Source organism: Hoplias malabaricus, chromosome 18 (assembly GCF_029633855.1).
Source record: "Hoplias malabaricus isolate fHopMal1 chromosome 18, fHopMal1.hap1, whole genome shotgun sequence".
Taxonomy (NCBI): Eukaryota; Metazoa; Chordata; class Actinopteri; order Characiformes; family Erythrinidae; genus Hoplias; species Hoplias malabaricus.
The window spans coordinates 22,879,984-22,897,457 of NC_089817.1; the positions used below are offsets into that span (position 1 = coordinate 22,879,984).

Below are 17,474 nucleotides of genomic sequence, written 5' to 3' on the forward strand. Positions count from 1 at the left end.
TAAATTCTACATTGGAAATTTTTTTCTTTGTAGTTTTGTCAGTTCAAAAATGCTCAGCACAATGAAGCTAAAAAGAGTGTAACACGTTCTCACACTGCATTTTCTGTAGAAACATGTTTTTGTTTTTTCACACCTAGAAAACTAAAAATATTAAAAACTAAAAAGTATTTAAAAATACTAATACTTATAAGTATGGGAGAACGTGTTACACAAATTTTAGCATGTTTGCACTGATACTAACTTTGATAAACGACATTCAAATTTTGAAAGTTCAGCACCATTTATGAATAACAGGGGAATACCCTCACTTTGAATCACCAGGTTACCTCCTTCTTGCCTGTCTTTAGTCAGTTTTTGTTATCTGAAACAGCAATAATGCATGAAGTAGAGAGTGTGTGGCAAATTCATAAACCCATACCCATCTATCACCATGTATGAAGAACTTCAAAGACATATTATAGCTTGTCTTAAGAACTGAAGACCACTAATTAAGATTACACTATATTGACCAAAAGTATTCATTCAGATCCAAATCATAAAATTCAAGCATTCCAATCACTTCCATGGCATGTCAACTGTCTGTGGTATTATTAAAAAGTGGAAACAACTGAGTACGACAGCAACTCAGCCATTAAGTAGTAGGCCACATGAAATAGCATAGCAAGTATACTGAGTCACAGAATGTGCAGAGGTTGCAAACTTGATGCAGTGTCAATCAACACAGACCTCCAAACTTCATATAGCCTTCAAATTAGCTCAAGAACAATGTGTAGAGAGCTTTATGGAATGGCAGCTGCATCCAAGCCTTAAATTACCAAGCGCAATGCAAAACGTCAGATGCAGAGGTATAAAGCATGCTGCCCCTGGACTCTAGAGCAGTGGAGATGTGTTCTTTAGAGTGACAAATCAAGCTTCTGTGTCTGGCAATCCGATGGACGACTCTAGGTGTGGCAGTTGCCAGGAGAACGGGACTTGTCTGAGTGCATTGTGCCAAGTGTAAATTTTGATGGAGGGGTGATTTTGGTGTGGAGTTGTATTTCAGGAGTCGGGCTTCTGTGAAAGAAACTCTTAATCCTTTGGCATACCAAGAGGTTTAACAATTTCATGCTCCCAATTTTTTGGGAACAGTTTGGGGATGATCCTTTCCTGTTCCAACATGACTGTGCACCAGTGCACAAAGCAAGGACCACAAAGACATGGATGCGGGTGTGAAAGAACTTGACTGGCCTAAACAGAGCCCTGACCTCAACCCAACAGAAAACTTTGGGGTGAATTAGAGTGGAGCCAGGCCTTCTTGTCCAACACCTCACAAATTCACTACTGAAAGAATGGTAAAAAATTCCCATAAACCTTGTGGAAAGCATTCCCAGAAAATAAGCAGACAACATATTAAACCCTATGGATTAAAAATGGGATGTCTCTCAGGTTCATATGCATGCAAAGTCAGTCAAGCACATACTTTAACAATATAGTGTATCTGTAGACACAATCTGAAGATGTTTTGACACCAATAATATTTCAAGATATCTGAATATATTTACTCAAAACAAGCATGTCTTCAGCATTTATACATTTGTAATTCTACAAACACAGTCATCATCAGAATATTCTGACCACCTCCTTCTATCTCCAGTCACTGTCCGTTCTCTTGTATCCACGATCATACAGGAGCACTTTGTGGATCTACAATTACAAATTGTAATCCATTGTTGTTCTGCATACTTCATCTGTGTTCTTTAGTCGTCAGAACCGCTAGAGGACTACCACAGAGCAGGTATGATTTGCTTGGTGTATCCTTCTCAGCCTTGCACTGACACTGACATGGTGTTAATGTGTGTTGTGCTGCTGTGTGTTGGATCAGAGTTTTTAAAGGTTTCAGTGTCACTTCTTTACTGAGAATAGTCCAGCAATGAAAATGCTGCAGTCAAAAGTGTCTTGTGGGTGGCGTCCTAGAGTTTATTTTATGTTATTTAACCTTTATCGTTTATTGAACATATATTAGCCACTGGAAAATGTGCAGCACCAGACAAGTTATTGTCTCTGACTTTACCTTTAAAAGGTGGACCAACAAGGTAGTTGTGTCTGAGTGGACAGTCAATGAACAGTGTTTAAAAGCACTTTGTTGTGTCTGAGCCACTGTAGCAATGCAACACACTAACACACCACTGTCATGTTAAAGTCACAGCAGTGCTGAGAATGATCCACCACCCAAATCGTACCTGCTCTGTGGTGGTCCTGTGAGGTTCCTGGCCACTGAAGAACAGGTTAAAATGTAGCAAAGTTGGGAGAAATTAAATATAAAATATTAGCCATTTGTACTATCATGTTAAATTAAGTAAATGCCAGATGAATCATGTTCTAAAAGCTGCAAGATACATCTCCAGTTTGTTCACTTCTTTTCACTCAGGAGTGTCCAAACTTTTGCATTTTACCGTGGTTAAGAATGTCTCCTGCGGGGGTACTCACCTTGCAGCTCTTAGCCAGCTGTTCGCGCACATCTGCCAAGCGCGCGACCCTCTCGACCCTGGCGGAGCCGAGCAGAGGTGAGCCGCTGGGCAGCACGCGGGGCTGCAGCTGGCCAGATGTTGGGTTCTCCGCTGCGGGCTCCTCTGGAGGCGGCGCGGCGCGTAGCTCGGGCTGAGAGGCGGAGAGGGCGCGCACCAGATGCGCCTGCTTTCGCTTCTTAAACGGCCACATGAGTCCGTCCGGCTTCCCCTCCTTCTTACTCGCCTTAGGGCTCAGAGAGAAACGCGTCTTTATCTGGAGGGCCCTCCGCGAGGTCCCGTGAGCCGCGTGGCCCTCTCTCTCCTCCATGGTGCACTGAGGAGCTGACGGGGTGGACGCAAGGAGGCGCAGGAGAGGTGGAGAAGAGGCGGAGGCTGAAGTAGTGACACCGTTTCATCTTTAAAAAGAGGTATAGCACACGGGTTTTCGAATAATCCTTACTCAGTTTTGATAAAAAGAGGTCTGGGAGGACATTTTGGGGAACAGTAATGTTTTTGTTTGTTTGTTTGTTTGTTTTTGTTTTTTACACATTTTGTTAATTTCTACCAGTTGATCAAATGTATCCCACAATTAATAAACATTTTGTATTGTAATTAAATGTACACTATAAGATTTGGTATTTTTGCTTATGAGCTCCACCTACAGTTGCAGACTGTAATCCATTTTTATTTTCCAGAAATCATGATGAGTTCTTTCCTACCCTCATCTAAAGTGGAGTCTGAGTTGTAAGTAATGTCTGAGTGGAGACAACAGAGGATCTATTCTCCTTATTCCAGATCAGTGGAACATCACAGTGGTTTAGAAGGTGTAATTTTAAGGTAAATGTACAATCTATTGTTCCTTTAAAAAAAATAATAATAAAAACACAAAAAACACTTAAAAATAAATTTTGAATATTTCCTGACCTAGCTCTTAAGTCTGTCTTCATGCTGAAAACTGGTCTAATATGCAAAGCCCTAGTGTTAGCAAACAATTACAAAAAATAAAAAACAACAGGGTTCTTCTGTCTCAGTTTACAGCGAGAAACTGCAAAGAGAAAAATCCTGAAAAGAGATTACAAACTAGTTTCTGTGGTCATTCCAACAGTGAATAAAACCTTACAGACAAGTTTAACTTCTGCCACATATAAACAATGGTTGTTTTGTACTTAAACATACCATTCAACTTTAAAAGACACAGGGAACAAACAAACCAGAGAGAACTGCAGTCCTTTAAATCAAGCACATTTTATTTAATATATATATATATAAAATCTATTCACCTTTAAAAGTTCAGTTTCCTGCATCAACATATTTGGGAGCAAGCCATGAAGTCTTCACAATTATGTCCCACTAAACAGAACGCACAGGGTAAACTATCAGTTTGGTTGGATTAATTCAGTGATGCTTTTGCTATATTAACTGCATTAGCTGCACACTTTGTAAATTGCCGTGACAATCGCACTCCATGAACATTAATGTTTATTTTCATTAATTCATCAAAACATTTTACACTGATCCAGACAGAAACCTCACTGGGCTCAGGTCCAGACCAAGGCCCCCATTTTTGGTGACGCCTGTGTTACAGTATTAATTTGAGTGAGTGTAAAACCTTATCCCATAAAACAATAAACATATATAAGTAAAAAGGCCTGTCCCCATTGGAAATGCAGCAAACCTAAATACACCTAATGAAAGTTGTTAGCAAATGAAAATAAACCCCAAAAGAAGAAATGAAAATAAAAGGTGAAGGACTAAAGTGGAATTGAGGAACATGCACATCCCTCTCCTCAGGAATACACTTTCGTGCAGGCTGAAGTGTAATGTTTTAGTCAGAAGCACTCAGAAATGTACACAACTATCAAAATCTACTAAGGTAAATAGAAACCTCTATGTTATTCTGTCTGCAGTCTAACATGTGAACTTAGATTCTTTTCAGTGACAGCCCAGAACCTCTTCCAATGACTAAATAAATGTCATTCAGCACTGTTTTCATCTAAAAAAATTTCTTTTAATATTTTTTTTCTATTGAATATTTTTAATGTATAACTAGTGAGCAGTAATTATTCTTGAGAATGTATAATATACATACAGACAGCATTTGTAGTATGTGGACACATCATAAATGCTCTGGTCAGTATATTGTTGTTGACCAAAGTTGAGTATTTCTGACCTCTTAAATTAGACTTATTATGTAGTAGCTATAAATAATAAGTTTGTTTTATAGCTACAAGTGTGAGGAATGCAAGTGTAGAGACTTATGGTTTAAAGTTTTAGTAAAAACTGCAAACTATGTAATTAACACACTTAAGACTATGGTAAGCAAGGAACAAGTCCTTTATTTGTCATAAAAACAGTGAACCATAACAGCTGTTGTTTGGCATGCAGATTAAAATACCTCAAATACTTAACACGGTAGCTTCTAAAGGTAGCTTCTGAGTCAGATGTGTAACCTCAGCTAAACCTATGCCAAACACATACACACCATACATCAGTGCACTGATAATGATTCAATATTCCAACGTAATTATTGCAGTCGACAATATAGCAAAAGTTAGTTTTGATTATTGGATTGTATACATGTTTATTATGTCAAAAATGGTAGACACAATTCTATGAAAACTGATTTTGCAATATTAAAATTTGTCTTGGCTTATTATCATCAGAGGAACATATATAAAATTGAGAACAATAAAAGAGAAAGAGCACAAAATGTCTCCTCTATGATTTTGAAATATCAGGCAGCTTATACTTTGGCAGGGTAGGTTTTTGAAGCAACAGAAAATATTACAAACATGTAGAGCACATATATGTAAAATATATACAGTGTACTCTTACATGTTAATAAATAACAATGTGTGACAAAACTAGTGGTTAAGGAAGGACTTATAACTTGCTGAAAACTGTCCAAAAACACAAAAACCCGGTTACAAAACTATTACTAAGTGTTATAATAAATAAGTCAAAGAACAAAATACACTATTGCTCCACACAATTAAGTAACATCTTGCATTGTTTCTGTTTCTCCCTCACTCACATATAAATATTCAGAAATAACAATCCACATGAAGCATTCAAAAAAATAAATAAAAACCAACAAAACCATTGTAGTATAACATGGAATAAATTAAAGGGGAGAAGGAAACACTAACAGTTAACCACTGTGTATAAAACTACCACAGTAATAAAACATGTCTTTACGTACGATATCATAACACAAGTGTGTAAGTGACAGAAACTTCCGTTTAGTGTAATGCAAATCAATATTCAAACTTAAAACAAAATGGTTGTATCGGGCTCCTATTTTACCATTAGATAATTTTAATGCATTAGCCAAGATCTACAACCTCAATTCCAATGAAGTTGGGACGTTGTGTAAAACATAAATTAAAACAGAATACAATTATTTGCAAATCCTTTTCAACATATATTCAATTGAATACACTACAAAGACAAGATATTTAATGTTCAAACTGATAAACTTTTTTAGCAAATATTCACTCATTTTGAATTTGAGGCCTGCAACTCGTTCCAAAAGAGTTAGGACAGGGGCAACAAAAGACTCGGAAATTTGAGGAATTTTCAAAAACACCTGTTAATTGGGAACAGGTGAGTGTCATGACTGGTCATGACATGAGCAAATCAGTTTCCGCTAGAGGACTGTTTGTCAACGTACAGTTGCAAAGAATTTAAGGATTTCATCATTTACAGTCCATAATATCATCAAAAGATTTTAGAGAATCTGGAAATCTCTGCAAATAAGCAGCAAGGCCAAAAACCAACATTGAATGCCCGTGACCTTTGATCCCTCAGGCGGCACTGCATTAAAAACCGGCATCATTCTTTAACGGATATTACCACATGGGCTCAAGAACACTTCAGAAAACCATTGTCAGTGAACACAGTTTGTTGCTCCATCTACAAGTGCAAGTTAAAACTCTACCATGCAAATCGACAGCCATATATCGACAACACCCAGAAACGCTGCCAACTTCTCTGGGCCCGAGCTCATCTGAGATGGACTGACGCAAAGTGGAAAAGTGTCCTGTGGCCTGAGGAGTCCACAATTCAAATTGTTTTTATAGTGTATTCTATTGAATATGGATTGAAAAGAATTTGCAAATCATCATATTCTGTTTTTATTTATGTTTTACACAATGTCCCAAATTCATTGGAATTGGGGTTGTATATGCTGCATTCCTTTTACCTCAAAAGTCGGATGTCGGAGCTGGGAAGGACCTCACACCAAGATGACTGTGTTCCAGTTAAACATTCACAAAACCCTATGCTCTAGGTTTTCACTGATTGTGTTTACATTTTAAAAATCCAATAACTGCACATAAAAATCCAGCTCTTACACAGATTTCTTAATCTGATTTCTAGACCGTATTACAGTCTCAAAAATCATACTATACTGTTCACATGTCCACTTGAATGATATCTGCAGAAATCAGATTAAGAAAGGATAATTAACTATGCTCATTGTTAGAGGTTAGCATTATTAGCAATATCAGTTGATACCAGTGCATTATGTAATATTTTATGCATTTAAACACCATGAAAACTTGTCCACATACAGCAGTGGGACAGTACGTGAAGAGAAATTCTAATAAACAATGATACTACTGCTTTTACATGCTATTTATGTGCATGCAGCCATCTTGGATTCGGAACTCGAGGTTGGTGAGGCTCTGCTGACTCTGGGGGCATTCCAGTTGAAATTTCCTACTTGGAACTTGAAATTTCTGACATCCGACTGCAAATGGAATGCAGCGTTAGCGTATTACATTTATAAAAATGCTTTCTCCGACTAAGATCAGGAGTGAAAGAAAATGCAGACCAGGGTAAATCCACCACATCTTCTCAGTGCTACTTGTTCTCCACCATCATCAAGCTGCTTTACTTCACAAATCCTGCTCATGCATCTGCTGCTGCATTTTCTGAAGCATCTCCTGCATCCTCCTCAGCTGTGTACAAAGACAGAAAAGCAGAAACAAAAATGAAAGGAAAGAAAATGACCAAAAAGAGAAACAGAGAAAACCCGTTTTTCACACATTGTTCACACATTTACCCTACAGCTTTTTCTTTCATTTCTTCAGCAGGCTTAATACATTGTAGCACAATGAGACCAGTTCATTACAATGAAACTACAGTCAGTTTTTTAATTCTGTGGATACAAGCCTGTATTCTTACTATACTGAGTTTGTAGTGCTGTAGTACTTTAAAACTACTAGGCAAGATACTAATATAACAAATTATTCACATGTCCATAATAAAAAATAAAATGCTACTGTTCACAGGCATATGTAAAAAAGAGACATTTGAATGGCATTTATATTCCTCCTCACCTCCTCATCCTTCATTTTGATCAGCTTCTCTGTCTCAACATCAGGAGTGGACAGCTGTAGTATGGGAATAGGACTCTCCACACGATTGTCTTGAGTCAGTTTGCTGAAGAACATGAGAATTTGCTTCAGTCCATCACAAAAAACATATTATTTCAAAAGACACAAACATTTGTCAAATAAATAAAAGCTATTAAACAAAGACAGTCAGTGAAGTATGGTATTTTACATTTATGGCATTTTGCAGACACTCTCAACCACAGCTACTCTGAGCTATTTGAATTGTGTTAAAGAGGTAGACTAATGTTAGGAGTCTTGCCCAAGGAATTTTAGTAAAATGTAGTGTGCCTGAATGGGGAATTGAAACTTCCTGGTAAACAACAGGGGTGTTGTCCACTATGCTACACCAGTGTTACATAATGAGCATGTACCTGGTCATCTGCTGAATGCACTGGGCTCTGTAGTTTTCGTAGTGAACGTCGCATGTGATGTCTTTCAGGTCGTGCATGTGTGTACGAATAAGCATGTTCCTCAGCTTGACAAAGTCGCAGTGTGACTGATTCTCCACTGTTAGCACATATACACAAACACAGTAAAAAATATTAGGTACAAATAGGTAAGGTATTCCCGTGCAAAAGTTTGAACACCACTGATCTGGTGCCATGTTGATTAATTTAATAACTTAAAATAAGTTCCCTCTGTAGAGAACGTGACTGAATATAGCATTTATCTGTAAATGCAATTTGTGTCTATTTTACATGTCCTACCATAAGTTCTGCATAAACATTTTTTCTTTTTATTCTTTATCCTTTTTGTTAAATTCATCATATAAATAGTACGTGTGCATTAAAACATGTAGAGGTGTGTTCTTTATAATTAAGTGTGTAGTTATTTTCACTTAAAAAAACAATAATACACATAGTCTGATCAGGACACCCAAATCTTGTTTATGTCTGTGCACAGCAGTATATTATTCATTCATTCATTGTCTGAAACTGCTTATCCATTTCAGGGTCGCGGTGGGTCTGGAGCCTACCTGGAATCACTGGAGGGGGTGCCAGTCCTTCACAGTGCGACACACACTCACACATTCATTCACACACTCACACTTATGGACACTTTTGAGAAGCCAATCCACCTACCAACTTGTGTATTTGGACTGTGGGAGGAAACTGGAGAACCTGGAGGAAACCCATGCAGACACAGGGAGAACACACCAAACTCCTTTGAGACAGCCTTGAACTTGAACCCACAACCTCCAGGTCCTTGGAGGTGTGTGACTGTGACACTACCTGCTGGTGCCAGCCAGCAGTATATTAGTAATGTCTAAATATATTTCAGAATAATTTGATGTTTCTAATGTAGTTGTTTTGCATTAAGTGACTTGACATACACTTTACTGTTTTTCCTGTTTGTTGTTGGATTCAGGGCGGCACGGTGGCGCAGCAGGTAGTGTCGCAGTCCCACAGGGACCTGGATGTTGTGGGTTCAAGTCCTGCTCCGGGTGAGTATGTCTGTCTGAGTCCGGCTGTCTGTGAGTAGTTTGTGTGTGTTCTCCCTGTGTCCGCATGGGTTTCCTCTAGGTATTCTGGTTTCCTCCCACTTTCCAAAAACACACATTGGTAGGTGGATTGGTGACTCAAAAGTGTCCATAGATGTGTGTGGGTTTGTGAAGGACTGGCGCCCCCTCCAGGGTGTGTTCCTGTTTTGCACCCAATGATTCCGGGCAGGTTTTAGACACACCACGATCCTGAAACCATGTGAGAAAGTTCTCAATGCTTATTTGTCAGACCAATCTGGGACAAGAGCAAGAAAGTAAACCCATGTTCTGAACTAGTGCAACATCTCTGAGCAGCAGCAGACATGGCATTTCTTCATAGCTTTACTCACAATTTGGGCAATATGCCAAATAAAACTACACATACAGAACGCTTAATTCACAATTTTCAAAGGCACATCTTGAAAAATTGCTTGAGACTTTGGAAAGAAGATGTGCTGCCTTCAGGCGAATGAGCAGAAAAAGGTAGCTAATAATGAGAACGTACAACAAGCTAACCATCAACATGTTAAACCGACGGCTTATACAGTATGAGTGAAAACATTCCAGTGTTCATTTGGGACCAGACTAAGGCCACCTCCTATTAATGGTCTTAGAACATTTGTTTTGATCCGCATCCGATTAAAGTTACTGTATTCACTCCTGCCTAAACCAATCACACCATAGGTGAAAACCAACCAGCCTGATTCAACTAGAGTAAAACTAAGTGTGAAAATGTCATAAAATACAATGAGTTTTGAGATATAACTATTCAAGCACAAGTTGAGCTGACCTTCAACAATGCCCCATGGGTAGAGTCTTCCTCTGACCCGCTGGCCTCGAGCTTCTACCACTGTGTTACTCCCAATCACAGCAAACGGCGTGCTCTCCTGTGACAAACAATATAAAGATAATTTTAACAAAATTATTTACTAACGACTTATCACTCATCCAGACTTCAGACTGGAAATAATAAAGCTCTATAGTTAGCAAATGTGTTGTTTAAAGGAACGAGGCAAAACTACTTGAAATGTTACGGCATGTAGTTTGGACAGAAAGTATGTTACAAATGAAAATTGTCTAAAACAGACTAAAATTTGAGTAGCACTTTATAATAAGACTACACTTATAAAGGTTTAAAAATGCTTTACAATCTGTATATTCATGGTAATGTATTAGGTTGTAAACACATTCGAAGTTATTTATAATCATTTATAACACAGATTAGCACGGAAAGGGCAAGAGTGACTTGTTATTTGCCAAAGAGTGAACCCACATCCATCTACAGTTATACCTCAGATCTTGCCAGATACTGACCTTACTTTGTTTTCTCTGTCAGTCAACATTAAAGATACATATGTAAGAAATGTAAGATTTCGTATTTTGCTCCTGGACTCCCCCAAGTGTAATTTATTTCAACAACACTACACTGAAAACAATGGGGAGGGGGCGGGATTGGGGTGGTTTCGTACTCTACTCCAAGTTACACAGTGGAGTTTCTGCAGTGCTGAGCCCAGATTATCAATGGCAGAGGCACCCGATTACAGATCAGTGCAGCTTCACAATGATTCTGAAGATGTAATTTAAAGGTAAAAATATTACATAGTGTTCCTTTAAGCCTGTCTGCTTCAGCAAATATTTGTTAATAAGTTTAACCATTTAACCACCCAATTTCATCAATAAATCACCAATAGAGTGTAAATTATTAGAAAATACACTATTAGAAAATGATGACAATGTGGTCCACCAGAACATATGAAATGACTAGCTTATTCTTTATCTGGACATTTTCAGTATGTAAAATGACACTTTCAGTACTAGACAAAAACAGGCCACCGTTGACCGTTGTATCCTTGTGATAATAAGGATAAATGACCTTTCAGATGTTTACAACCTAATTAATAACCATGTAATAAACATTTTTTTTAATGTACCTTTTTATGTGTTGTCATTTAAAAGTGGTATCACAAAATGACACCCTGTGATACATAACATTTACTTTTAATTCGGGAACAGGGGATAACTAATTTGAAAGTTTTGCAAGTGGACTTTTCGTGCATTTATGCTTGATACAAGACTTCACCAGCTCAAGAGTCTGTTATTGCTTGCCTGATTCATCTCTTCATGATGGAGACAGATCTGGACTGTAGGAAGGTCAGTCAAGCATATGCACTCTGTGTATACAAAGCCATGTTGTTGTAGCACATAAAGTTTGTCTGGCTAAAATAACTACGGACTTCCCAAAATGTGGTGTAGTTTTGACAGCAGTCAACAACAGCAACAACAACAACAAAAATAACATCCTTCAACATAACCAATTTTTATCCAATGTGTCAGTCAGTGCAAGTGTTTTACAACAGCAAATGAGCAAGTTGTACTGACCTTCAGCTCTCTGTCCTGCTGCTTGAACTCCTCGTCCTCGTCAGAGTCGCAGTCAGGGAACTGATACACTTTGATTCCAAACTTCTCAATCTCTTCTCTCACCTTGAGAACAAGGATGAACCATGCATGAAAATTCATGCATTACATTAGTGACTTTGACACCAATTCCAACCAAGGACAAATAGTGTCATTGACACAAAGTGCCAAATAGGACCCTTGTGTAGCATTTCCCAAATGTGAGTATGAGTTGTATGGGAGGGAGGAAGTTGCAAGCCAGTTCCCTAAGGTACTTTCCAACTTAAAATGTTTGTCAATTGCTACCAAAACAGAAAAAAATTATTATTAGGTTTTATTGAAGTATTATTTTTTTTAAAACATATGTAATATATGCAAACTCCATATTTCATGCGTGAAACACATTCCAAAAATGTATCAACTTGTTCCATCACAATTCCCTTCACCAGCGCTCATTAATTAATTAACAATTAATCCCTTGAAGACTGAAGATTTTACATTTTTCTCATGGTCCTTTTCATATAGATTTGCACCCTATTTAATAACTACAATCCTTGCTGTTGCAAATTGCACTTAGACTGTTTGAAATGCTGCCACATATTTTAACAAAGCAGCAAGAAATTAAACCATCCCTTGCTCATAGAGAACTAGGCCTTTTTTGAATTCTTGTTTCATACCTAAGCATAAATACTTTGCCTATGTTAGAAGTTTTAGAACATTTTACAATGAGTGTGTTTACCTGCTTAATAGTCAAATACAGAACAGTTTACATGAGTCCAGCAATAATTTGATTTCTGCTTTGCAACAGCCAATAATATCACAGAAAGACATAAACTTCCTGCTGCAGCTTTGGACCACTTTACCTGTGAATATGGATTGTACTTTTAAAATTACCCAGTGCTGCCCTTCTAACAGCTTTCTCTACACTGCTGTTGAAATGCAAATGAATTGAACATCTGTTCTTTTAAAGGAACACCATGTCAGATTTGGGTTTTTTGCTCCTGGAGCTCCCCCTAGTGTAATACATCTTTACAGCATTGTACTGACAGCAACGGGGAGGTAAAGTGAGGGTGTGGTTTCCTACCCTCCTCCAAAACTTACACAGTGCATTTTCCTGCAGAGCTGAGTCCTGAGTTCCAGTGACAGAAGCTCTGTTCTCCTTGTTACAGGTCAGTGACAAATCACAATGATTTTGAAGAATTTTAAAAATATTACATAGTGTTCCTCTAAATTCAGTGTTTGCCTCTGCGATGGAGAACTGTAAGAGAACTTCAGGATATGTGTCTGAGACGATCTACATTCTCTCCGGGTACGTTTCCACTAACAGCAGAAATCTGATTAAGAATGGATTATTAGGTCCATGTAAAAACACTCATTGTTTCTAGTTTACAATTTCCAATGTACAAACGTTTTGTAATGCACTACAGGCAAAGATTCCAGAGTAAGAATTAAAAAAATAATAATAATAAAAACAACACGTGTGTCTGTGTCTGCATGAAGTTTGGACAAATACAGATCACAATAGATTTTATCACTGTTTTCTCTTTTTATTTAAAATTGTTAGTCCCAAATTTATAGGGCATGGTTGCTTACATTACTATGTGCATATGTGTGTGTGTGTGTGTGTGTGTGTGCACACGTGACAGCCCCCATGCCCCTCACCCTGTCCTTCATCTTCTTCATCTCTGCTGGCGTCAAGCAGTCAGCCTTGGAGATGAGGGGAACCACGTTAACCTTGTCCTGAAGCGCCTTCATGAACTCGACATCCACTGGCCGCAGCCTGGGAGGCAGGGAAGGAGAGTTAAAGCAAGTACATAGAATATTCAATATCATTCATTCATTCATTCATTAACTGTAAGCGCTTATCCAGTTCAGGGTTGTGGTGGGTCCAGAGCCTACCTGGAATCATTGGATGCAAGGCAGGAATACACCCTGGAGGTGGTTACAGACAATGAATGAATGAATGAATGAATGCATATTAATGATATCAGGGAAAATTCATCGCAATATTTAGTATTTCTGTAATATATATTGCAATATCAAAAAATATTCACCCAAAATCAATAACCAAAAAGGTCATGTTTGTAATAATGCATGGCTCATCTGTGAATGAAGAAGGAGTGTCTAGAATGGGTAGAGGAAACAACATCTTTTTACTCATAGTAAAACTGAGCAATAAACTAAGAAAGCTTCAAAATCATATTAGGAGATTAACATAAGCGCCAAAATGGGTCATTTTTTTCCACAGTTGAAATGTATTAAAACAAAACTATAGAAATAAAACAGCAGCTATACACTGAACAGCTGTGTGTCACTCTCAACTGTGTATCCAAGATTGGAGTTAAATATATGATACCAAGCAGATATAATACGACTCTTGTATATGTATCATGGAACCTGAGAACAATGCGAATTTTCCTTTTGTATCAAGCAGCAAAAAAGTCGTAACTGAAGATGTACACAAATATTTAAATCACAAAAAGCAAGTGTGACTTTAGCTGGTCAACACTGAAGCTTCAGAACTGTGTGTGGGTCTATCTCTCTCTTTCACTCTCAGCCATACCACTGTGTGCAAACATCTCCTCATCAATAATTCAAACCTAATACATTGTAATAGCTCCTGGTAAACATATAACAGCCTTGAGTGGGATACTCTGGAGATGTCTGCCTGTAATTTAATCAATAGGATAAACTGATAATCAATAGGATAAACTGTCTACTACTACTATATGCTTATATACCACTAACCTCAGTAAAGTATATAAGCATTAGGAATGGAATTTATTGTGCCGTTTTTTCTATATCTATATTAAAGAAACGCCATGCTGTATTTATTGTTGGATGCACTGTGATGGTCCTCAAGCTAATCTGTTAAAACTAGTCCTACAGGACTTAGAGGTCCATGTGCCCCAAGGCACGTGTAAATAGTTTTGGTCAGTGGTGTCAGGTGGTTTACCCATGTCCAAAAGGAGGAATGAAGTACAAGCAGCAGTGGACACGGTTATCCTGGATGTTCTTTCTGTTTAGCCCACTTTCATCCCGGAAGTACTGCTCAAACTGCTGGTCAATGTAATCAGTGATTGGCTTCCAGCTACAAAGCAAGACACACACATTGTTCATTTGCTTCTTCTAGACATGCATTCACTTTTGTAAGTATGCACTTTGGTATGCCATAATGAAAATAATAAAAACTTCTTAAACATATAAGACGCAATTATCCCAAACATATTTGGTATACACAAGTTTAATAGCTTTTTTTGTGTAAATTTAAATTGCAACTCAAATAATCTCCCATTCTTTTTTCAATTTCTTGTAACTGTTCTAGCGTTAAGAATGACTAATTTCATTTTGTTCAACAAAAAATAACCTAAAAATTAAGTAGTTTAAAAAGACAATTGTCATTTTTATTTTTACACAACAGTTACGATACAATGCCAAAAGGGCAGAAGAATTTGCAAATTTTGAATTTGTATTAAAATATGATACACATAACCACATGAAAATATATGTACACCTTATATAAATGCTAAGTTTAATAAAATGTTATTAGAAGTCATAACTATTAAATGAATAGTAATACATATTAGACTCAATCTATTATGAGATATTAAGGCATATCTATTGGATGATATGTTGTAACTGATATAGTTTATAGAAATGTTATTATAATAAATCATATACAATTTATAGTAAGTCTTAAGTATGAGAAATTAAACTTTAAGATATTCTCTTACCAAAGCTCACATAATGACAATAAATTCTCCTGCAAATGTATCATTTGCAAAGAGAACACTGACAGCTTTACACATTTACAGAGTACCCAGCACATTTGCCTAATTTGCATTTAGTGAGAGAGCCACATTTATTACTGCACATGTGGCAACAGTCCTGGTGAAAAAGCTGAATCATAACCGCCCAAATTCATGTTTATGTAATTGAATTGTTCCACAATAGCATAATCTGTTCTATTAACCATACCATTCTGTGTTGTTGACAGCGTCACCAAACCCTGGAGTGTCTACAATGGTCAGCTTTAGCTTCACCCCTTTCTCCTCAATGTCAACCGTGTGCTTGGTAATTTCAACAGTTTGGTTGATGCGCTCTAATAAAAAAAAGTGAATAATTGAGGTTAAAAAGTATTGAGATGTTTCTTGTCCATTTTACAGTATGATTTCATATACCCCATTACATTTATAGTGGTTTGGGAGTGAAATGTATAAGTAGTAGTTTATCAGCAAAAACATGTTAGATGTGCAAGCTACAAGGCTAACAATGCTAACATATAATTGAAGTCAACAAATACCCAAATCTACTCCAAAAACACATGCTCAATTGCTGTATCCAGCTCTTCAATAACATTCAGACTTTTTGGTGTGGTTTAGGACAAAGTATTGCATAATTTATTGACGTTCCTAGATTTATATTAAATTTATGCTTGTAAATAGAAACAACAGAAATTGCTGCTTTGTTCTAGCATCCATTTGCACGTATTATTAAAAAAAGAAAAGGTGGAGTTCCTTGAATCTTGTCCAAAATATATTTCCCCAGTGTCCAGCTACATAGTGTCCACTTTTATATTTTTCTTAAAACACAAGACCTGTCAATATATGTGACCTTATTTTGTTTGAGAGGAGACGTTTTGGGAAACTGTTTACTAAAGGATCATTAGGCTTATAGCAACAGTATAACATTCAGAAAGTAAAACATGTTTTGAATGATGGACTATAACTGGGTTATTTGGAGAATAACTAATAATAATAAATAGCCCAAACCCCATCACTCTAATTTCTTACATTAAAGCAACATTAGGTAAGACCGTTGCAGGGTGTAATTCACTTTTACAGCACTGTTCTGAAATCAAGGCAGAGCCCACGTCCAAATTTTACATAATGCAGTTTCGAGCCCGGAGTAGCAATGGCAATAGAGACTCTTTTGTCCCTATTACAGGCCAGCAAAACAGCATAATATCTAATGTTGCTTTAAAATTGTACATTGAAGATAAAAGCACACAGCACATGGGATGGTATATGCTGGAATATTACTATGACCTGAATCCTACCTTCAGCATTCAGCAACTTCCTGTCCTTGTACAGATCTGTGAGAAACAAACTATTCACCAGTGTAGACTTCCCCAGACCAGACTCCCCTGAAACACACAACAAAAACAGTCTTAGTAAACAACATGTCAGCTCTCAGCTGAATTTCTGGGGCAGGAAACAGACAGTAGTTCTCACCAGCCACCATCAGGGTGAAGTCAAAGCCTTTCTTCACAGACTTCCTGTGAACCTGGTTTGGGAGAGTGGCAAAGCCAACATATTCTTTCTCCTGGGAAAAAGAAACCCGAAAACAAACACAGTGTCTTATATGGAATTTACATTGAACAAACCATTTTAGGCCTGTTACTTAGTATTGTGTGATGTATTGAAATTTCACAGCTTTTTAAATACTACAATATTTTAATTGTAATACCCTGTTATTGAATATTTTATTTAAATAGACAAGATATTGAATTCTGCATATTGGATAATAAAATTGTACGCCAATTTGAAACTGCTGTATGTGGATTATTATTATTGTATATTATTGTTGTGGGTAATAGAGTTGCCTTTCATGCAGAAAATAAGGGTTTGGGTCCATGCTATACCAAAAAGAGGCCTTGGGAAAGATTTTAACACTGTATTTTAACAGTGTATATATAACACTGTACACAAC

The 17,474-nt window shown here is 37.2% G+C and overlaps 2 protein-coding genes across 2 annotated transcripts in view; both read right to left on the reverse strand.

Annotated features, from left to right (window-relative positions):
* The window catches only part of mctp1b (multiple C2 domains, transmembrane 1b), a 54,249-nt gene extending 51,524 nt beyond the window's left edge, over positions 1-2,725 (reverse strand). Inside the window, exon 1 of the mRNA XM_066650854.1 lies at positions 2,467-2,725. Coding sequence (XP_066506951.1) covers positions 2,467-2,697 — 231 coding nt within the window. The 5' untranslated portion in view covers positions 2,698-2,725. The remainder of the gene's footprint in view (positions 1-2,466) is intronic.
* A 2,014-nt stretch (positions 2,726-4,739) lies between these two features.
* septin5b (septin 5b) lies at positions 4,740-17,136 on the reverse strand. Its single transcript, XM_066650597.1, has 10 exons — positions 16,997-17,136; positions 16,822-16,908; positions 15,741-15,864; positions 14,719-14,853; positions 13,425-13,542; positions 11,748-11,849; positions 10,159-10,255; positions 8,260-8,395; positions 7,832-7,934; positions 4,740-7,450 (listed from the first exon to the last, which is right to left on the reverse strand). Exons 1-10 carry the CDS (start codon positions 17,004-17,006, stop codon positions 7,388-7,390), a joined length of 975 nt encoding a protein of 324 aa, XP_066506694.1. The 5' UTR covers positions 17,007-17,136; the 3' UTR covers positions 4,740-7,387.
* Positions 17,137-17,474: the final 338 nt, after the last annotated feature.

Coding starts and splice junctions, on each gene's coding strand:
- septin5b (XM_066650597.1), bottom strand. Junction 13,543..14,718: donor ATTCCTCCTTTTGGACATGG/GTAAACCACCTG, acceptor CCTGCCTCCCAG/GCTGCGGCCAGTGGATGTCG. Junction 10,256..11,747: donor AGCAGGACAGAGAGCTGAAG/GTCAGTACAACT, acceptor TGTTTGTCACAG/GAGAGCACGCCGTTTGCTGT.